The sequence below is a fragment of the Heptranchias perlo genome, chromosome 4 (genome assembly GCF_035084215.1).
Source record: "Heptranchias perlo isolate sHepPer1 chromosome 4, sHepPer1.hap1, whole genome shotgun sequence".
Classification (NCBI taxonomy): domain Eukaryota; kingdom Metazoa; phylum Chordata; class Chondrichthyes; order Hexanchiformes; family Hexanchidae; genus Heptranchias; species Heptranchias perlo.
Window position 1 is genome coordinate 120,286,540 of NC_090328.1, and position 23,906 is coordinate 120,310,445.

General features: G+C 42.0%; 1 protein-coding gene across 4 annotated transcripts in view; it reads right to left on the bottom strand.

Moving 5' to 3' along the window:
• Positions 1 to 23,906, bottom strand: part of ptbp3 (polypyrimidine tract binding protein 3) — a 106,794-nt gene that overhangs the window by 33,942 nt on the left and 48,946 nt on the right. For all 4 annotated transcript variants that reach the window (XM_067983588.1, XM_067983587.1, XM_067983590.1 and 1 more), the window contains 2 exons: positions 15,185 to 15,354; positions 7,605 to 7,751 (listed from right to left, as the gene is read on the bottom strand). In XM_067983588.1, the coding sequence (XP_067839689.1) occupies positions 7,605 to 7,751; positions 15,185 to 15,354 (317 nt within the window). The remainder of the gene's footprint in view (positions 1 to 7,604; positions 7,752 to 15,184; positions 15,355 to 23,906) is intronic.

Here is a 23,906-nt window from a genome sequence, read left to right on the forward strand (position 1 = left end):
TCAAGGGAGTACACGCCTAGTCTATGCAACCTGTCCTTGTAATTTAACCCTTTTAGTTCCAGGATCATTCTGGTGAATCTGCACTGCACTCCCTCCAAAGTCAATATATCCTTCCTGAGGTGTGGTGCTGCAAGAGAATGTGGACTTTGTGACCACTCAATAATGTGCTGCAGATACTGAATAAAGTGGTCTCGCATTCTTGGCTTAAGTGCAACAGCAACAATTTTTACATTTAACATATGGTGAGAGGGGCACTTGAATTCTAAAAATTTAAGAGCACCTGATGAGGAGATCTTTAAAAGTCAGCATGTTTGTTTGTGGAGACTAGACGTCTAGTTTACTAACAGTACCTCCCTCTGTGCTGTAGGATTATTGAGGACAAAGTATTTTTACAAGCTAATGTTATAATTGCAAAGTTATTGAGGGATGACTATCTATAAGAACACTTTCCATAATCCCATCAGGACAAGCTGCAAGAAGGCTGCTTGCTTTTGATCCAAAAAAAATCAATTAAGTTAAAAGGCGTTTGAACTAAGCACGAATGGATTGTGTTTAATGTCTGTCGTGGAATGAAATGTCAAATTGCCCTAAATCCAGATGATGTGATATGGGATGTTTTCAATTCAATGACAAATGATGTACCGGAACCTTCTTTTCACTAGTATTAATTGAAGGGGTGGCACTACTAACTGAGCTGATCCTATGGACTCCCTAGATTCATGTGCCTTTCACCACCATGTGAGGGGGAGCTGTGAGCGAGCGAGCACGCGCTCGTGCGTGAGTGTGTGACACTCTTGCTTTAAAAATTACTGGAATCTGACATGCTGGGCAGTACTGGGAATGTTGCTGGGGGCATTGCATCCTTCCTGCCCCTCACACGACCCAGGAAATAAAATCGGTCCTTCACCCTGGATTCTGCTGGGGCTGTGGAAGCAGCGGAATGGTGTGGAGTCGTTCTTTACGTTCTCACCCCCATTTGAACAGACCTGATCAGCACAAGACCCTGAATCCACCACTTTGGGTGCTACTAGGTTAACTTGCACCATCTCACAAATTCTCTTCATGCAGTACCATTCTGAAGGGGTTTTTTTCTGCGCTATACTCCAGTTTCTTGCCATCGTCTTCCACTGCATCAGTCGTGGCTCAATGGGTAGCACTCTTGCCACTGAGTTAGAAGGTTGTGGGTTCAAGTCCCACTCCAAGGACCTGAGCACAAAATCTTGGTTGACACTCCAGTGCAGTACTGAGGGAGTTCTGCATTGTTGCAGGTGCCTTCTTCTGAATGAGACTTTAAACCTCATCCTGCCCTCTCAGGTGGATGTAAAAGATCCCATGGCACTATTTCGAAGAGCAGGGGAGTTCTCCCCGGTGTCCTGGCCAAATATTTATCCCTCAACATCACGAAATACAGATTATCGGGTCATCACATTGCTGTTTGTGGAACCTTGCTCTGTACGAATTCGCTGTCACGTTTCCTAAATTATAGCAGTAACTACACTTCAAAAGTACTTCATTTGCTGGAAAGTGCTTTGGGACACCCTGAGGTCGTGAAAGGCGCTATATAAATGCAAGTCCTTCTTCCTTTTTACCCCTCTGCAGTGCCAGAGCATTCTACTGGGGACACTCAAAGTTTTAGCCATAGGAAATCAAAAGTCAGCTAATTCAAAGCAATTAAGGCAAGCAGCAGGGATGTCAGAATTAACAGAAGTGTACACACTCCCAATGGGTTAAAATTTGGAGTTGAAAACAAGAATATTTAAAAAGGTGTGATATGGTGAAACTTGAGGGGCAAGATCACGAGATGGAAATGGAATGAAGATTGGAGGAGATACCTCAAATACTATAGAAGAACAGGCTGAAGAAGGGTATGTTACTGGGCATGAATCTTTAAAGTTGTATATTGGTAATGGACTGTCAGCACAAATTCTAATGATGCATTGGGGAAATAATGGATATCTTTCCAGGGATTAAGATCTGTTTCTAAATACATTTTTATTATGTATACCAACAACAGTACACAGGGAAGCGAAGTATTATGTACCATGCTGAACTTGGCAGGCATGCTGCATTTGAAACAGGTTTTCATTTTAAATGAATTGAGAGGATCTGCTAAATCAGCCTCTTTCAAGATGTACTACATTTTTAAAAAAGGTGCTAGAGAAACATTGGGGGGGGGGGGGTAAAATCAATTTCCCTTGGGACAAAATGAATAGAAAAAAGGAACAAAAAAAATACTACAAAAACAGAAACACTCACCATGTCAGGCATCTGTGGAGAGAATAGACAAGTTAATTATTCAGGTGTGGACCCTTGATCAGACCCATTAGATATTACCAATAAAAAGCATTTAAAAAGGAAGAGAACAAGGGGAAGGAAAATACGCACACAGGAAAAGAAATAGAATAACCTGTAATGTGCTTGAGGAGAGAACAGAAGATGGTGAAATGGCAACAGCGATATTAGCATGAGACAGAGGGCGAAATCAAAGACAAGACGTATACAAGACAGAACACGCTTGAGTAGCTTATAAAAGGTGGGCAATAGGCAGGTAGAAAGGGAACCCTGAAGAACTGCCAAAGCAAGCTCCAATGCCCAGCAGCTTGGCAGAGAAAAGAAAGCAGGTCAATACCAGCCTGCAGACAACCTCACCAGCATGCTGTTCTGACTAAGACTCCCTACTTCAAGCTCCAACCTGCTCCATCCCCCTCCCATCCCCACCAGTCAGCAGCCTTCTGCCTGAATATTGACGAACATCTTCAGACCTTGGATTATAGCTTATATTTTTTCCTCAAGAAATGTTGGCAAAGTGGAATGGGTGTGCCAGTATTTTGGGGGATTGTGGGGGGTGGGAAGGAACACTCACCAGTTAACCATCTCCTGTTCTCCACTTCAGCATTTTACAAGTCATTCTGCTTATGCATACGCGCGCACACATCAGTTTGCTGTCCCCCTTCCCCTTGTTCCATTCCTTTTTAAAAGCTGTACATCAGTAATAGCTTCCAGTTCTGACAAAGGGTCGAAACCTGAAATATTATCTTGTCAGTTCCCTTCACAGGTGCTGCTTGACCCAAGAAAGAGTTTGAATACGATACAAACACTAGACTACAGCATTTCATTTTTTAAAAAAGGATCTTGATAATTTTAATGTCGAAAGTACCAATCCAGTGATTTTGATGTAATTGCGTTGACTTGAAAAAGGTTAGAATCACATAACACTAGCATATGCTTATAAAATAACCAGAGTATTGTAACATGTGCTGCCGCCTGGTGGTCCAAACAGGAACAATACACAAACATCAGCTTTGCAGGTGTGAAGAAACAGATCTTTAAAAAAACAAGTACAATTGAATCTTTGGGTAGGTTCAGTTCCTAAAAAACTGATTTGAAAACATGGTTTCCACAAATAGCATTGCGGCTTCTGGGAAAGTCTGTGCTGTAGCACAAACTATTCCAATGAGATTCGGCAGTCATGGTTTATTTGCTCTCGGGAGAAATGAGAAGAAACCAGTGACTCATGCTGCCGCACTGCTTCACAAACCCTGATGTGGAGATGCCGGTGATGGACTGGGGTTGACAATTGTAAACAATTTTACAACACCAAGTTATAGTCCAACTATTTTATTTGAAATTTACAAGCTTTCGGAGGCTTCCTCCTTCCTCAGGTAAATGTCAGGAACCTGGCAGCTCTTTGATACAATCAACCAACTGACCACTCTTAATTATAGATAGAAAGTGGCAGCAGGCTCTTGGTTGCAGAGGGTATCATTGCCAGACCTGATACCACTCTCACCCATTCTACACATGAACATTTTCTAGCAGGATTCAGAAGTGAAAAGCCTGGCATATTTTTCTCTCCCTACTACCACGACCACCTCAGGGACACTAGGGCCAAATGCAATGTCACATTGACTGCCTCAGATGTGGTCAGCTAATTCAGCAGAGGAAAAGGATCTAACCTGATGTATTCTTGGTTTATGAGGCTCAGTACCCTAACACATGCTGCACTTACTCACTAGGTTACTGAAATGTGTTAATGTTGCTGATTATTCGCAATTCTAATTACATTATTAAAAATATCTGCCAGTGCATTTTAGAAGGATGTATCCATTATTTGGCACTGCTGTCTTGGTACATCTATTAGTTTACATTAAGGTAGAACTTATGCACGATGCTACACATCAAATGTGTTTGACCTCTCAAAAAGTGAAGCTCTCCTGATGGCTAATCCAGGATTATCCAATGCACAGTTGAGCCTGTAAGTACCCTGGTCTGTGCAGAATTAGCTGATTTCAAATCAGGAGGGCTGCAATTGATCAGAGTGTTCCAATTTAGGGACTGGCTTGGGGGGAGGGTGGTTCAACAAGTTGGGACGATTTCAATACCTGACTGCTTTCCAGTGATCCCAACTGCAACTAATTGGGCATTGGAGAACAGGATTAAGTTCCACTGTGATGGCTGGTATCTGAATAACCCACTGAGACATACCAAAGCTCATGTGAATAATCGGCACTTAGGTGACTGCAATTGGCACCGATGGAACAACATCCCATCATGTAAATCAACACCTTTAGGAGTGGAGAAAATCTGAAGTGGGGGGGGGGGGGGGGGGGGGGGGAAAGAAAGAGAAAATTGGGCAAGCAACAGTTTTTGATTTGTCTGGAAACAGTATTCCAGTTAAATCGCAAACTAGAGAACAGTTTCTGTTGCTTAATGAGCTATTGTTCATGTGTGGCCATGGACATTTTATGCCCTGATTTGGTAAAGTACAATTAATATGAAAAAATAATGGCATAAAATATGACAGGCAAATTTAGATAGTTAATTTTTTAACAATGGGGCAGTTTTATCAAGCTTGGTTGTTCAACTATTGTATTTCAGGCAACATACAAATAGAAGTGGCAGTGCTCAAGTACAAAGACGTACTTAAAGTAGCAGCAAAGTATTTTAGATAGCTGCACACCTTTGTACATCCACTCAAAAGGCCCAAGTTCAAATTTTAATTGTTACCTAACAGTTGGACAGGTTTTTCTGGTTGTCACTGGTTTTGCTAATTGCTCTATCTTGAAGAGCACCACCTTAGAGGGCAGAATAACATGACAAAGATTTATCTTGTCTCAATTGCTTGAGGGGGTTGGTGAGGAATTTTACCCATGTGTTTTCCTTTCCCCCCCCCTCTGATTACCTCCAGGAAATTACATTGCTGGGCCGGGGGGGGGGGGGGGGGGGGAGGGAGGAAAAGGGGAAGGATGTGTTCAGTCATGATGCTCCAGCCATCATGGTGCGAGGCAGACTTGATGGACCAGCTGATCTCTTCGTGCCTGAAAAATTTGTATGTTCGTATAATTAGGGTAATATTCTAATTAGTATGGCACAAATGCAAATTGTGCAACACCACATCACAGACTGCACACACCATCACATGACAAAGAATTTGCTATATCCTATTAAATGAGTCAAATGAAGGGGATAACGTGGTATCTTCACATTGCACAAGGAGCTGCCATTCAAACTGCTCACTGTTTAAGACCCTGGTGTCGGCCTTGGGACAGCATTACAATGCATCTGAGCAGTATACAATGGGGCACAGCCACAATTTACTAAACGTTTTCCTACAAACCGCGAGCCCATCAGAGTCTCATGTTTTGGGGCTCTGCTGCATATACTGCTGGTAGAGTCTTAGCAGTGAGGTAGATTACCTCAGGGACATGGGCAGTTCCTCCACATCCATGACATATCAATTCAGAAGGAAAGAGGAAAATCTGACATGGCCAGTGCTCTTAAATTCGCCCAAAAACAAATAAGCACAAAGATATTTTTCCTTTTATTTTAGCCTAACTGGGGAAGTATTTTGAAAACAAACCACAGCCCCATAAACTTATACCTCCTTTAAGCCACCAACACAGACTTCTGAGTGGCTGTTGTCAATTGTACAATTTAAAACACTGATTTCAAAACATTGAGAACTGAAAAAAATTTAGAAATCAAGATCCTTTAAATCTAATTTTCAGTTTCTTCAAAGGCTTAGCTGCCCATTAAAGAAATAACTTTCCTACCTCAGTTGCACATCAAAACACATTAGGGCTGGGACACATCACAAGATGAAAATGAAATACAGATCAAGTGTAATGTTTTAACAAAGACGACTGTATTGAATTAATCTCATTTTACAGACGTCAGCCAATTCCGGCCACGTGAGGAACTTCCTGATTTAGATAAATCAAACAGAATAAAATATTTTTGTGCAACAGTTAGTGTACACTATATTAGTTTACAAAGTACCACTGTAGAGCTTGCTTGAAATCAACTTGACTACTGAAGTTTTATTCTTAATCCAGTGTGACTCCATTTTAAGACCAACATATTCTTTCCCCATGTCAAGCCTACTTTCTGGGTCACTCCCAGGGCATGGACCCATGAATTCTATCAGTCATGCCTTCTCGTTCGCTTGCAAATTAACTCCAACCTATCAACTTATACCAAAGACAAATCAGATTTGTTAGTATTCAACAAACATATGCAACAGTTCTATTAAAAAAAAGGACAACTTACAGCACTCAAATTCTGCTTCCTTTTCAGAGTTGTCACCATTCAGCAAAAGTAGTTCCACTTTCATGGTTACTTTTTTTTCTTGCCTGAGATGTTCAACTTGGCTAAGCGACAACTGTTTGCTGCTACTTCAAATGGCAACTGAGAACCAGTTCTATTTGTTTTAAACTTTACCGCATCAGTATAGCCCAAGAAGTTTTGTATTTCCTGGCTGGTCACAAAAAAGACCAACAACCAAAGCGTACAATCTCAAGGCCAGTATGATGTTTTGACGAAGGATCTACATGTCGAACCCACCTCCCCTTCGCGTCCACCGCTTGAAAAAAGTGGGAAAGATAGCTACGGTCTGGTTATTAAATTCACTGTTCAGCCCAGAGGGCCACAAAGCACAGCAGCACCAAAATGGGATAAATTTCTGGAGCTTGCCTTCAGCTTAATTAGAACAGTGCAAGAGGCTAAATACAGAAAGGCCAAATATAGGAATGGGAGGGAGTGACTGACATGGCGAGCCACAGGAAATCAGAATGGAAGTGGTTGACAAAGCAGTTGCCTAATCGATGTTCGGTCTCTCCAACGTGGAGCAGACTCCACCCTGTACAACGAATACTGTAGACCAGATTGAAGGAAGCACATGCAAGTTGCTGTCTCATACGCAAAGCCCGTGTACACCAGTCTCAGATTGTGCTGAATTAGCCAAATTCCCTCTTCCCTCATTGGTAAGTTGTCTCCCCTCACTCTCTAAAAGGTACATCAATTAAATAGACATGAGTCTTAGCAACAACTTAAACAAACATACTGAGCACAAGGTCTTCAGTTACATGTCAAGCATTTGAATCTTCCAATAGCTAGCTTCCCTTAAAGCAAAAAATGTAAGAAGCATAGCTTTTCCCCTTGTATGAAAGAAGGTGATCCTGTTTTCTTATTTCACTCTCCAAATCAATCCTCAATTTAACTTTTTATTTAAAAAAATTCATGATGAGAAAAATAAGACAAGCCAAATCTTATTACAGTAACACGGCAACATTCCTCAAAAACACACAATCCCAAGATACACTTACGGCTTGGTTGGGCAAGTTGTCGGTCTTCAGTTCCCTGTGGTTAGAATACTGAATGTAGATGGGCTGATTGCGGAGGTGTGGAGTGACTGTGGTGTAATAGTTCACCATAGTAACAGCTGCTTCTTCTGAAGCCATTTCAAGGAAAGCCTGCAGCAGGAGGGGGAGGAGAAGCACTCGGATGAGAAAATTAATAACCCTCAAAACAACACAGTTTGTTTCTACAATGCTCCACAGGAGCATCATACTTCAGAGAATTCTGATCACAAACATTGCTCATTATTCCGATACTGTACCGTAAAATGTTATTTTCAAGATTGTGTTGGCCCTTCATCTAAAATGAGCTATTCCAGTGGATGATGTCATAATTCAAGTTCAGTAGATAAATGTGAGGGACGTGGTTATGATCCAATTTGTGGCATTACAGAAACTGTCTGTTGAGAACCAGGAGCAGCAGCAAATTGTGCAGTAAAAAATGAGAACACCATTCTTACAAGCATAATCAAGCTGCTCTCTGATGTCCACATTGTACCATCAAAAGATGGCTGTGATTCATGGACAATGCAATATTTTTGGACCATTCACTGACAACAGGGCTTATCATAAGTAGGGTTTAAAATGCTACACAATCAGTTTGTGCGTAATAAGGGCACATGGAATTTTAGAAGAAAAGTCACATGCAAGAACAGAATATTTAACATGTCTGTCCATAATCTGCTGGGGAAAACAATGACCTCAAAAAGGAGTGGACCTCGATGCAGTTTACTGCTATGATCTACATTCACATTCAGCTTCCCATCACGTAAAATAACCTTTGGTGTACTAAAGCCAATGGACCATCTGGTCAACTACAGGATGAATAATATACTAAGTTTTATGAGAATGCAAAAGAGGTACAGTTTTATGTAGGGTAAAGTAGGATTTTATGAACTGCAAAACTATATAATGTACGGTGTGACCTATTTTCTACCATTCACCCTGGAATATAAGAGGGGAGGAACTTATGCTTCAGTTTTACAGAGCCTTGGTCAGACCCCATCTGGAGTACTGCGCTCAGTTTTCCTCAACACACTTTGAAGGGTAGGTAAGGGTATCCACGAATATGGATCAAAGACGGGTAAATGGATGTGAGGTACGCATCAGCCATGATTTGACTGAATAGCAGAATAGGCTTGAAGGGCTGAATGGCCTACTCCTTTTCCTGTTATGCTATTTGTCAAGATGTGTTATAAAATAATAAAAAAATTGTTACATAGTGGGGGAAGGGTGAGAAAGCAATGTGGGCACCAGAAGGATTTGGAAAGAATTTAGGGAGAGATGTGCTCAGAGAGTGAAATAAGTATGGACATGTTTATTGATTAGCTCCAAGGCAAAGCAGCACAGATTTTTCTTCTCTGCAAAGTGCTACACACCCTGTATGAAAAACTTACAATTTACTAGCTGTCCCATGGAACTGCTCACAGCAATAAGAGGATATGCTGTTTTAAAACAGGGGTGTTCTGCCATGTAACATCGGGGTTAAGAGTCTTCTAATTTCATTATGTCCTGGAATTTTTAACCAGTGCTTTGGGATTTAAATCTACAATAATACAAATTATTCTGTGAAAACTGTAAATGAGCAGCGTTCATTATATAGATCTTTACAATTTTTTTTTATCCTTATAATTTTTGGAAGTTGAGCATACACATCAAAATGGTATGCAAGGTGCATCAGTTGCAGGTGGGTACATGTTTAGCAGCATTGGGAAAGGGGTGAAGTTTAGTTGCAGTTTGGCAGTACAACAGGGATGGTCCTGGGATCTGACGACACTCTGGTGGAGAGTATAGCATTACATAGTCTGGTCCTGCTGTGGAGGGGGAATCCTGAAGTTTGGCAGACCTTCAAGAAAATGTGGGCTTGGGTTCACTGGTGGATTTTCAGAGTCCATCAGTCAACAAGGGAGAGGGGGGACATAGGCCTAATTTTTCCTGTCTGATTTTCACTGCATTTTTATACCCAGTAGAGATTTTTCTCAGCCTTCAGGGAGTCAGGGAAGTGGAATAGCACCACCTAGTGCCTGCATGTTGGCAATTACAGTGCTACCACCACCAATATAGGGTTTTTCCATTCTAACATGTTGATAGACATTTCCTATCGCGAACATTGACATACAATGCATGACTCGCAAATAGTGATAGAAAGTATGATTATGTGGGCAGGAAGTGCAAGCCACAGGAGACACTAACAGTTACCCTCACATGGCATTGCACAGTCAAGACCACTTGTAGTCTTCTGGTGAAACTGGGTTAAAGGGCAGGGGGGACGAGCATGCACAGACCCAATTCAGCCCCCATTTTGAAGTCCTGCACTTCGTCCTTAATTTAATATTTTTTTTAAATTGTAGTGAAATAGGAAAGGTTACAGCAATTTGGGAAACAAAGTTGGTTGGAGCACAGGCCATGGATCTTGGAGATGCAAAACTGAGGTGCTACAGCACCACCACTGGTGGGAGGGTATAATTACAGCATGACAAGTTAGCATTGGCAGTTCCATTATAAATGTGGACATAAGACTTTACAATAGAAAAAAAGTTGATAAAAATGTGACAACGCAAAGTTTTGTAGACAATAAGTACAGATAACAACTAATGGATCTCAGTGTTGCTTATATTAAGTTGGAGATGCTGTACTGTTTCATAAGGATGGAAGTGTTATGCCATGTAATGCGTAATTCTACTGCTAAATTGGAGCTATATCTAAGGCCAGAAAGACTAATCCTCAGGCCAGAGTTTGTTGTTTGATCAAAGAACTTTACAGACTCATCCCAAGCATTGTTGGCTCAATTCCAACTCACCACTCATGCATCTCAGCTGTTAGTAAATTTTCTGCCTGGGTCACAGTACACTGTGGTACATCAGACGCAGGGCAAAAACTCACTCCAGACATCTGACATACACACGTGGATCAGAACTCTCGAGCCATTCCTACAAGGTTATGATAAGTAACGCATTACCTTGCTGAAATTCATTTCTAGGAGGACAGCAAAGGGTAAATACCCACAATGTATTGCTCTCACAATTCATCAACAGCAGCTGCAAATTCCAGCACCCAAGTCCAAGTGAGATTTCAAACAAGCCCAACACTCCGTATAGAAGGGTAGGCCTATCGGATGGAAAATTTTTGCAGGCATTTCTAACAATCACTTTGATAACAGTAAATAAGGAGAAACTGTTTTCACTGGCAGAAGGGTCGGTAACCAGAGGACACAGATTTAAGGTAACTGAAAAGAATCAGAGGGGAGATGAGAATTTTTTTTTTTTTAAATACAGCGAGTTATAATGATTGAGTGCACTGCCTGAAAGGGTGGTGGAAGCAGATTCAATAGTAACTTTCAAAAGGGAATAGGATAAATACTTGAAGGGGAAAAATTTGCAGGGCTGTGGGGAAAAGGACGAATTGGATAGCTCTTTCGAACAGCCGGCACAGGCACGAATGGCTATCACTCTATGATCATTTTTATGGGTATGTTTAGTGATACCCTTCTCTCCTCTCCATTTTTGTGTGTACTATTTCCAACTATGGTGACAGATTTAACATTTTTAATTGTTTAGACTGTGATTTTCCTAAATTTAAATACAAAAGCATTTCTTGAAAATCATTTTTCCCCCAAGTGAAGAAACAGCAAAGTCTGAACAGATTTGTAGAATTACAATTGAAGGCCAAAATCTCTGTGCACATGCATTCAGGATGTGTGTAGAACATGGTAAACAGAAACAGAAATACAAGTTAGGACATTAGAGTCGAACTGCAGACTCCTGCGACTTAGGTAAACAAAGTGAGGTGGGTCCCTTTTTTTTGCTTCCATACTACGCACCATCCTTGGTTAAGGGGCCAGGCAGGCCACCGTCTCGCCTATGTTGCTCTATCATGGGCTGTCAGGAGAGAGGTGAAAGGAACCTTGGGAAAATACCCATGGCATTTCCAATCTCTGCAGAAAAGAGCCTTGCCTCTGTGCGAGTGTATCCCCACCGCACAGCAGCATGGCCAAGATTGTTAACTTTCAAATGGGGGGACCTGCATTCACACCCCACATTCTACCACCCTGCAATGTAATGCTCCAATACACATTACGACAATGCCACCTAGTTTATTGTAAACAATTTTACAACACCAAGTTATAGTCCAGCAATTTTATTTTAAATTCACAAGCTTTCGGAGGCTTCCCCCTTCGTCAGGTGAACGATGTGAAATGAAATCCTCGAAATGAAGTCGCATTTATAATTCACAGAACAATGCTTGGTGAGTACAGACAGTTTTTTCAACTGCCCGTTGCCAAGGCAATCAGTGTGCAGACAGACAGGTGTTACCTGCCAGGTCTCACAGAATATACAAATCACCAAAAAAAAACAAAAAAGAGATAGAGAGGTAGAAACATAGAAAAGACAGCAACTGACCAGTTATATTAAAAACAGATAACATTTGTTCGCTGGTGGGGTAACGTGTAGCGTGACATGAACCCAAGATCCCGGTTGAGGCCGTCCTCATGGGTGCGGAACTTGGCTATCAAATTCTGCTCGACGATTTTGCGTTGTCGTGTGTCTCGAAGGCCGCCTTGGAGAACGCTGACCCGAAGGTCGGTGGATGAATGTCCATGACTGCTGAAGTGTTCCCCGACTGGGAGGGAACCCTCCTGTTTGGCGATTGTTGCGCGGTGTCCGTTCATCCGTTGTCGCAGCGTCTGCATGGTCTCGCCAATGTACCATGCTCTGGGGCATCCTTTCCTGCAACGTATGAGGTAGACAACGTTGGCCGAGTCACAGGAGTATGAACCATGCATCTGGTGGGTGGTGTCCTCTCGTGTGATGGTGGTATCTGTGTCGATGATCTGGCATGTCTTGCAGAGGTTACCGTGGCAGGGTTGTGTGGTGTCGTGGACGCTGTTCTCTTGAAAGCTAGGTAATTTGCTGCGAACGATGGTCTGTTTGAGGTTGGGTGGCTGTTTAAAGGCGAGTAGTGGAGGTGTGGGGATGGCCATAGCGAGGTGTTTGTCCTCATTGATGACATGTTGAAGGCTGCGGAGAACATGGCGTAGTTTCTCCGCTCCGGGGAAGTACTGGACGACAAAGGGTACTCTGTTGGTTGCGTCCCGTGTTAGTCTCCTGAGGAGGTCTATGCAATTTTTTGCTGTGGCCCGTCGGAACTGTCGATCGATGAGTCGAGCGTCATATCCCGTTCTTACTAGGGCGTCTTTCAGCGTCTGTAGGTGTCCATCGCGTTCCTCCTCGTCTGAGCAGACCCTGTGTATTCGCAGGGCCTGTCCATAGGGGATGGCCTCTTTGACGTGGTTAGGGTGGAAGCTGGAAAAGTGGAGCATCGTGAGGTTGTCCGTGGGCTTGCGGTAGAGTGAGGTGCTGAGGTGCCCGTCTTTGATGGAGATTCGTGTGTCCAAGAAAGAAACTGATTCTGAGGAGTAGTCCATGGTGAGCTTGATGGTGGGATGGAACTTGTTGATGTTATCGTGTAGTCTCTTTAGTGATTCCTTGCCGTGGGTCCATAGAAAGAAAATGTCGTCGATGTATCTGGTGTATAGTGTTGGTTGGAGGTCTTGTGCAGTGAAGAAGTCCTGCTCGAACTTGTGCATGAAAATGTTGGCGTATTGGGGTGCGAATTTGGTCCCCATGGCTGTTCCGTGTGTTTGGGTAAAGAACTGGTTATCGAAGGTGAAGACATTGTGATCCAGGATGAAACGGATGAGTTGTAGGATGGCGTCTGGAGATTGGCTGTTGTTGGTGTTGAGTATTGATGCTGTCGCAGCGATGCCGTTATCGTGGGGGATACTGGTGTAGAGTGCCGAGACGTCCATCGTGGTGAGAAGTGTTCCTGGTTCAACTGGTCCGTGGGTACTGAGTTTTTGTAGGAAGTCTGTAGTGTCGCGACAGAAGCTGGGGGTTCCCTGTGCGATGGGTTTCAGGATGCCCTCGATGTATCCAGAGAGGTTCTCACACAGGGTTCCGTTGCCTGATACGATAGGACATCCGGGTGTGTTGGCTTTGTGTATCTTTGGGAGGCAGTAGAAGTCTCCCACGCGGGGAGTACGTGGGATGAGAGTGCGTAGGATGTTTTGAAGGTCTGGATCGAAGGTCTTGGTCAGTTTGTTGAGCTGGTGGGTGTGTTCTTTGGTCGGGTCTGCGGGTAACCGTCTGTAGTGTTCCTGGTTGTCCAGTTGTCGGTATGCTTCTTTGCAATAGTCCGTTCTGTTCTGTATGACAATGGCTCCTCCTTTGTCCGCTGGTTTGATGACGATGTTGCGGTTGGTCTTGAGAGCGTTGCGTTGTGCTCGGGTGACATTCTGGACTGTCTTCTGAGTGCGGCTGATGAATCTGGCATTGACGCATTTCCTGATAGCTTGAGCATACATGTCAAGCCGAGGGCAGCGACCCTCCGGAGGAGTCCAGTTTGACTCTTTCCTCTTCGGTTGCTGTACCGCGGATCCCTCTGTCTGCTGTTCCGGATCGTCGATTGTCTCATTGGGTTCGCTGCTGAAATCTTGGGGTTTGTGGTAGAATTCCCGGAGCCTCATTCTCCTGATGAATTCCTCTGTGTCCGCCGCGAGACTAGTGGGGTCCATTTTGGTGGTGGGGCAGAAATTGAGCCCTCGGCTGAGAACTTCGATTTCGTCTGGTTGAAGGGTGTGGTCGGACAAATTGACAATAGACTTCCCTGTGGTTGCAACCGTGGTACCAGGGGAAGCTTGGTCGATGCTGGTAGTGATGCCGAGTTTCTCAAGCTTCCTGCTCTTGGTTTTCATGTAGGCAGCGTAGTTCCGTTGCCTCGTCTGTTTGGCGGTATAACGTAGCTGGTCTGCTGTGTCCTGAGTACAGGTTGAGAGTATGGACTCTATCTTGGTTTCGAGGTTGTGGCGTCTGCTGTAGAGTTGGTGTATGAGATGGTTGCGGAGTGTGCGAGAGGTACGGCGGCAGAGTCTCTCAGCGTAATCCGAGTTGTATGTGGACCTGAGTGGGTTCGTGATCTGGAGTCCTTTCGGGATCTTGTCTGCTTTCTTGCAGCTCTGTAAAAACTTCATGTCTGTGTCTAAATGCGCGATCTTCTTGGATATCCTTTCCACTGTGAGCCGGCCTAGTTTATTGTTGATTTCATAGAGATCAGTTTGTCTCAAGGTGCAGTGGAATTGACATGCACCCTCCTATATTTATTCTTGCACAAATTTAATATTCTATTGTCTGATTTTCTTCCTTCCACAGCAGCAACTGAAGTATTTTTATTAAATAGTTCGCAGACAATTGAAATACCTCCTTATTCTTACCCAAATAAAGCATTAACACTAGCCCTTGACCAGCATACACCAAGCACATAATGGTTATTTTAATCAAGATACAAATTTGAAAAATGAATTCAATGTTTCATTTTTCTGTATATATTTCTCCAATTCTAACAGAAATTTGCAGAAAAATTATGTACCTGATTAAAAATTCTGAAATTTACAGAAAGGACATTTAGCATTCGACATTTCAGTGAAGTACTATGCCAAAAACCTGCAGCCCTATTGATACATTTCAGTTGAGAAAAATATATAATCTACATACCTGATTTTTCCCTTTTAACATCAATAGATTAGTGACTTTGCCGAATGGTAAACCTAGTGAAAGGACTTCTGCTTCTGAAACCTCATTTGGAATCTTACGAATATGAAGAACACGAGAGGGAGCACTGGGAGATCCGTCTCCTTTAAATTTTTTGGTGTCGTTTCCATTAGCTTAAAAGAGAAAGGGAAAAGTACCATTACTCAGTTGTGTTACTTCCTCTATTATTAGCATTGCACTGAATTCCCCTTATATACAGAACATTTGATAAGGCGGCTACAACAGGTTCAAACAGCTAAGTATTTGTGCAATATATGCCCTAGACAGTGAGTCATTTTGCATTCGTGCATGCACTCAACAACTGTTGAATTTTGTTGTTCGAGTGTAATCATGACAGGAAGTGAAAATATTGTCTACCACAGGTTCAAGTCCCAATCTGAACTACATTAGGTAACCTCAACTAGTGCAGCAACTGGGAACCTCAATTCTTGATCAAAACCTCTGGACTGGGGTGAGAATTCCTGCTCCTGATTATCCAGTGACATATGGATATCAGTTGAAAACAGGATTAAGATTATGGCTCGATCCTGTTCACACTCGCTACCCATTCACTTTCATCAGCAGTACAATGATCAGGAGCAAGAACCGTGGCCAATCTTCCCTTCCCTGCAGCCAACTGCAGTAACCCCTACCACTGGCCAGGCTAACAACTAACTCAAGACATACTAGAGATCGATAGTTTTCTACGGCTCGACTAATTGTGGGATAAATTGAGTGCTCATTCCCACCTAACCTGGGGGCAGGAAGTCCTCTTAATGTCTTGTTTTAGAGATTAAATTTTAAAAAAACCTCATCTCCAGTGCTATGAGCAGTTTAAATTCAAGAACCTGCTGGCATCCATATTAGTCATGCCGTGCAACATTCTAAAGACCCAGGCTACATCCCCCTCACCATTTAAAAAACTGAAACTTCTAAGTCCAGAATTATCATCATGGCTTTTCAACAAACCCTCCCCAGTACCTTCATGTTCTATTCATGGTCATGTCCCAAAAACAGCACACAATATTTCAAAAGGTGATCTAATCAAGTTAACATGACCTGTTTTAACTATCTTCATAGCCAAGTTCTTGATGAGCCTTGAACGGAACAGCTTTACACACCCAGTTAATTCAAGATAATTATACCTCTTTTTCTTTTTCTATCTTGACCATTAAAAACCTATATGGTGCTTTTTACCCGTTTCTTGCAACAGCATGCATTTCCATGGAGCCTTGCATATTAAAAAAGGCATGGAAAAAGATACTCCGATCCAAAAACATGTGAAAATATCAGCTTTAAAACAACAGCAATAAGCACAAGTGACGAAACAGAGATGGAAAATGAACAGGAATCTAATTAATAGTAAAACTAGAAAAAGGCATGTCTGGGTGCATTTTAGCCCACGCTGTTCTGAAGCTGATCTTTCAGTTTTTAATAGTCACCAGAATTTGCTCTTGCTCAACACTCTGCATTACATTTAGATTAGCTCTTGCTTTCGTTCAAACTAGTCACAAGGAAACAAATAGTTACACATCAAAATCTCTGAAGTATTCAATCCTTTCCCTATAAAAACAGTTAAAATGAACCTGTCAATTTCTATTGAAAAGAATAGAAATTCTTTAGTTTAGAACTTTTGTTTTTGCTTTGCATGCTCCAAGAACACAGTCCTAAAATTTCCAAATGAGGCAGTAACATCCTTTTAATCTTGAACCTAAATTTGCAGGGTGGGGGATGAGGAGGGAGTTTCTACATACTTTCAAATTCTACACTGCCATTTGAAATATACCCAAGATTAATGCTACAGAAGTTAATGTCAAAGGAAAGATTTCTGCATTCTAAAAACGTAAGATTTTTCAATGTTAAACAAAGTAAACTTGTGAAAACACCCTTGCAACCAAAGCCCAGAACTTGGCTTTCCTCTGAAAGTATTCAGCTACTTTGAAAATAAAAAAACTTATTGGAATAAACTGACAGTTCCGACAACTATGTGCCAGTATCTTGTTTTCAGAGTTTATCATGAACTTTGGGGCCTCACCAAAGGGCAACTGTAACAGTTGCATACAAAAAAAAGCTTGATAAAAGATCAATTTTTTTTTAATATCCTTAAACCGTAGTAACATAACTAATGAATTCTTGTTACTTAAGTAGGTGTCAGGTTTTGCTGCAACAACTATTGTGAATACTATAGTTGGCCAGTAACAAGAGTTGAAAGGTCAGTGCTAATGATGGGAAATACCCCAACACAAATTCTAAATTTCATCAGTCCACGACAATACCACTTTTACATGGGTCATGGGGTGCATTTTTGAAGACAGAGCTGTGTTTACACTGCTGCTCATATCAATGTAAACTGTGAAAGTCAGAGCTCCGCATTTTTGTGCACCCAAATGTTAGTTGTGCCAGCTTTTGATTGAATGAAAGTAGCTGGAGAGACAGTTGTCCAAATGTGAACAGTGAGACACCCAAATGTTTCATTAAAAAAATTTACCTTTTTGACAGGCCTTCATACTAGATGCATTATATACCAGAAGTGCATTGCTACCAGCAAAAGACAATCATGAACAGCATATCAAAGTGCACTTGTGTTTTACTGTGCGCCTTGGGGGTCAGGTTGGACGCCAAAAGTGCAGCATCAATGGTGCAGAAGGATTACAAGTAAATAAAGCTAATAACATGGAGATTTGCTTTAAGCATTCAACCCATGCCATGAACAGCTATCTATCTTGGTCTATTATGTAAAAAAGGCTAATTCCAAAATCTGCTTTGGTACTCCCATTCTCAAGATCAACAATCTCAGTCATGACGAAACACTATGAAGGATTTACACTGAACAGGAATAGGATGGTCTCAGTCACACAATCTAATGGATTTTAACTACACTGAAGCTGCACAACATTTAAAATGACATCTTGCTGTCAAAACAAAAACAGACCAGCATGTGCTATTTGTCCTTGATGGCACTTTCTTGAAAAAGTGATCACAAGTTGAATATTCGCATATTATAAAATGATACACTGTATGGGAGTAATTTTAACCTTTTCCACCAAGTGTGAAATTGACGTGATCAGATCCGTCGCACACAAAGTCAATGCAAAGTAAAATTGGGGGTGCAAAACGGCCGGCTGATCTGATCGTGTTAGTTTGCCACCGGGTCAATTCGGTTAAAAGTACCCCCAGTCGATGGTTGCCAAAAATTTACATCAATTTTTAAACAGTTGATCCAAAATTTTCAACTAAGGTGGTAGGGAAATCAAAAATCCGTACTGCTGCCAAAGTATGAAAATAAATCTGCAAACACCAAAATACCTTCAAAATAGCAGTTATAAAACCTAGACTGCCAAAAGAGTATGGCTTAAACTCAAAGCTGACGGGATCCAGTGTGAAGTTTGGGAATTGTTTGGTCATATGATGGAATTTCACATTGAGTTTGAGAGTGACGTACTTAAGTCTGAAACTAGAATCCTAAACTTAAATAAAGCCAATTACATAAGTATGAGGGGCAAGTTGGCTATGGTATGTTGGGAAATTAAATTGAAGAGTATGATGGTTGAAAAGCTATGGTAAACATTTAAAGAAATATTGCAATATTCTCACCAAATATAAATTCCATTGAGAAATAAAAGCTCCACAGGAAAAGTGATCCACCTGTGCCGAATTGAAGAAGTTAAGGATAGTATTAGATTAAAAGAGGCCAATATTGCTGCCAAGAGTAGTAAGCATGAGGATTGGGAGTTTTAAAAACCAAAGGATGACCAAAAAAATTGATTAAAAAAAAAGAGAAAATAAATAGAAAATGGAAGTAAACCAGCAAAAAATATAAAGAGATTTTAAGAGCTTCTACAAGTATAAAGGAAGAGAGTAGCAAAAGTAAAAACATTAGTCCCCTAGAGGCTGAGACAGAAGAAATTATGAGGAATCAGGACATGGCAGATGCATGAAACAAATATTTTGTATCTGTCTTCACAGTGGAAGACACAAAAAGCATACTAGAAATAGTGGGGAACCAAGGAGTTAATGGGAGTGAGGAACTTAAAGTAATTAATATCAGTAGAGGAAAAGTACTGAAGAAAAGGGACTAAGCCGATAAATCCCCTGGACCTGATGGCCGACATCCTAGGGTTCTAAAAAAAAAAGGTGGCTGCAGATCTTCCAAAATTCCCTAGATTCTACAACGGTCCCAGTGGATTGGAATGTACCAAATGTAAAGGAGAGAGAGAGAGAGAGAGAGAGAGAGAGAGAGAGAGAGAGAGAGAGAGAGAGAGAGAGAGAGAGAGAGAGAGAAAACAGAAACTGCAGGCCAATTAGCCGGACATCACTGGTCATGAAAATGCTGGAATCCATTATTAAGGAAGTGGTAACAGGGCACTTAGAATATTTATTAGAGTTTTTTTGAGGATGTAACTAGCAGGGTAGATAAAGGGGAACCAATGGATGTAGTACACTTGGATTTTCGAAAGGCGTTTGATAAAGGTACCACGTTAAAGGTAGTTAGGCAAGGGCTCAAGGGGTTGGGGTAGCATTCGCATGGATGGAGGATTGGTTAAAGGACTGAAGAGTAGGGTTAAACAGGTCATTTTCAGGTTGGCAGGCTGTAACTAGTGGGGTACTGCAGGGATCAGTGCTTGGGCCGCAGCTGTTTCCCTTCATCCAAGTTATTAACATCGATTGTACTGAGTGTAATGTATAGTCAGCAAACTTGGATACAAAGCTAGGTGGGAAAGTAAGTAGTGAGGAGGACACAGTCTGCAAAGGGATTAAGTGAGTGGAAAAGGTGGCAGATGGAGTATAATGTGGGGAAATGTGAGTTTATTCACTTTGTTAGGAAGAACAGAAAAACAATTTTTTTTTAAATGGTGAGAAACTATTAAATGTTGGTGTCCAGAACGACTTGGGTGCCCTGTTGCAAAGAACACAAAAAATTGGCATGCAGGTACAGCAGGCAATTAGGAAAGCAAATGGCCTGTTGGCCTTTATTGCTCAGGAGTTGGAGTACAAGAGTAAGCAAGTCTTACAACAATTGTACAGAGCGTTGGTGAGACCTCACCCTGCAGTACTGCATACAGTTTTGGACTCCCTAACTAAGGACGGATATACTTGCCTTAGAGGCGGTGCAACGGAGATTCACTAGATGAATTCCTGGGATGAGAGGGTTGTCCTATGAGGACAGATTGAGTAGAATGGGCCTATACTCTCTGGAGCTTAGAAGGAGGTGATCTCATTGAAACATAAGATTCTGAGAGGGCTTGACAGGGTAGAGGTTGAGAGGTTGTTTCCCCCTGTTGGAGAGGCTAGAATTAGAGGACATGGTCACAGGATAAGGGTTCAGCCATTTAAGACTGAGATGAGGAGAATTTCTTCATAAAGGATTGTGAATCTTTGGAATGCTCTACCCCAGAGGGCTGTGGATGCTGTAGTTGAGTATATTCATTCAAGGCTGAGAGAGATAGATTTTAGACTCTGGGGGAAATCAAGGACTATGGGGATCGGGCAGGAAAGGGGAGTTGAGGTTGAAAATCAGCCATGATCTGACTGAATGGCAGAGCAGGCTCAAGGGGCCGTATGGCTTACTCCTGCTCCTATTTCTTATGTGCTTAATTGATAAGAAGTTGGCCAAATGATAGAATGCAGAAGGTATGTGTGAAGGAGTTACCTCAGAATAGTGAACTATTAAATCAGGTGCCCCAGGGTTCGATGTTGGGACCACTGTTCCGAATTTAGATCAATGATCTGGATTCAGAAACTCAATGGGTCAAATTTACTGATAACACCAAAATAGGATGCGCAGTCGAACTGGAAGTGGCAGCTTAGAAATTACAGAATGAGCTGCATAAGAATATACACTGACAGAAAACAGCAAATGAAATTCAATGCAAATAAATGTGAAGTCCTGCAATTTGAAAGGAAAAGTGAGTGACATCATATACCCCATGAATGATATTGAAATAGCCATGAATAGAGACCCAGAAGTCTTTTAGACTCTGCACTGAACATGTCCAACCAATGCAAAGAAGCATTCAACAAAGCCAATTGAATATTGAATTAATTTGTCAAAGCAGTAAAATATTCCAGAGGTCATGATCAAACTGCAGAGTGCTCTGGTGAGAGCACAGCTTCAATACTGTGCCCAGTTCTGGTTGCCAAGAATCAATGGAGACATGCAGGCACTGTGTGGAAGACAGCCATGAGGCTGATCCTTTGTGTCAAGGTCCTGAGGTCTGGGAAAACATTCAGGCCTTTCAGCCTGGAATGGAGATGTCTGAAAGGTGATCTTAAAAAAAGGTATGCAAGATAGTAAACAGGATGAGAAAGGCAAACCTGAAAAATTACCTGAAATCAAATTGGGGAGAACAAAAGGCCACATGTTCAAACTAGAAAAAGGTAAATTTAGGACTGATATCAAGCAGCTCTTTTTCACACAAAATGTGAACACAGAATAGGGGCCCAGATAGAGCAGTTAGGTAAAACCCTGAAATTAATTAATAGCAATCGTGTGACGAGAAGGTTTTTCTGGATGGACGAACTAAGATAGCCTGAATGGCCTTCTTCATAATTATCTTGTAATCTTGCAACAAATCTGCTCCAGCAGTTTACGAAAAAAATTCAGAGGGTTACACTGTGAAGGCACTCTACGGTTGTGAAAGTATCAAAAATGGATGACCTACTTCTTGTAGGTGCATGGAAGAGACAATGATTGTGAATCTGCTGGTTTTATGAAGTGCACATTAAGAGGGTACCAGGGTCTGACAGCAAGGTGTTTTAAATTAGTGACATACTGCTGCTCGTCAACGTACAAGTATGTGTGAATGACCCAAAAGTGTGTCTTTGAAAAGGTAACCAGTGCCTAACAAGAATGTTTTAAGAATGTGGGTAAAATGTGAATAAGTATTTCAAGTTAAAAAGGTGATAAGTTCATGCTCAAAAGATGCAGGAGATAAAAAAAATCCTCTGAGCCAACTGCACAAAACAGAATGGAGATTAAAGAACCAAAATCCTCCACCCTCAATGACAGCATACTGTACAGTTTAAAAGTCATAGTTGCCCTGGTGTACCTCTTGTCTCACCTGCTTCTTGAGCAGAATGACAATAATAAGCCTGTGTACCACAAGCAGACTGCCAGGCAGGACAGTGATCAAGTCATTAGTAACCTACTGTTGTTGAGTTGAATAACAGCAAATAATAAAATGCCAGCCATAATAGGAAATATTTTGTCCTGTAGCTCAGTTATCTCTTGTTGCTTTTGTTTTTATATTTAAAAAAAGGGCATGTAAGATTCTCAAAATTCACAGATTCCCCCAAAACTCAGAGAAAAACCCTAAAGAAAAGGAATTTGGACTCTTTTCTAACCATTTCAGGGTGATGAAATATTGGGCCGACTCACACACGCGCCGCACCAGGGAGCATTAACCAGGGAAAAGTACTTTTTGAGGAATCCACGTCCTTTAAGGGACTCTCTTCCTCGCAGGGGCAACTAACAATTCTGGGAATTCACCTTCTCCCTGAGTATGGAAAACTTTGGCCATTGACTAAAATCCTAAGATGGAAGGATAGGTGAGAGTTCACCAGACAAATCAACAACACACACACAGTGGAATGTGGGAGAATTACTGCTTCAGACATGTCTCTGTTTTAATGCAAAACCTACAGCAGGTGGTCAACACTCAGCACTAATTCGAAAGGCAGTAGGCCATTGAAAGAGGCAACTGTTCTGGACATGGTGGGGCCAAGTCTTTGTTTTAAGGCAAAACCAATCAACACCTAGGACGTTGGATACAAAAGGAAGCCTTGTGTGGCAAGTTCTACAAATCGGAATTAACAATTGCAACATGATGAGAAACCATCAAAAGCCATCAAAGATTCTGAAGGACTCTAAGAACTGTACAAACAGACAAGAAGTGCCTTTTTTTTTAAAGTGACAAAGACCAGTGTAAGAGAGGGATTTAGAAGTGGAAACTTGAAACCGCTCTCCTTCTCTTGTTCTGCCTGTCTCTGGAAGGAGAGCAGCTTCCAGCGAAACCAACGAACCCGACGTGAGAGAACCAGTCAGCCAGACCTGCAAGTGCAAAGGATCGTTCAACAGCTTGGGAGGAGACAGTTCAACAAGGCGAGGGGGGCGACAGAGAGAAGGTTAGCAGCTCTAGAAGCCGGCCGACAGACAAGAAACCAGAGCAACAGCCCGAGTGACCATCAGACACCTCGCGGCAACAAGGGCCTTACGAAACAACCAACTGAATATTGCCACCAACCAACCGGGTAATATTGGGCCACCGCGACCAAAGAAAGCCAACTCGGGAGAAAACCGAAGATCCGCAAAGTTTCCACTTTAGATCTATTCCTGACTTACCTCTGGGTGAATTACTGTCAAGGATTCGTTTGGTGAGCATTATCTCTGGCCCTTGAGTCCAACTTAGCTAGTAAAGTGGGATTGGGAGGGGTGAGGTATCTTTCTACTGTAATTTCCCTCGTGTGTACCGAAGTGTTCCCCATTTTATTAGTGTCAAGATTGTGGTGTTGTATTTTCTCTCTTGAATAACGATCAAAGTTTCTTGCACCAAAACCAGTTGTCTGCTGCACTTTGTCACAACCCCCAAATAAGTCCAAGGTCTGGAACCCAGGGAGTGGGAGCGATTTGAACTGCTCAGAAGTCAAAGGTGAAGCTGACACACACCACCACCCCCTACAGGCAGGA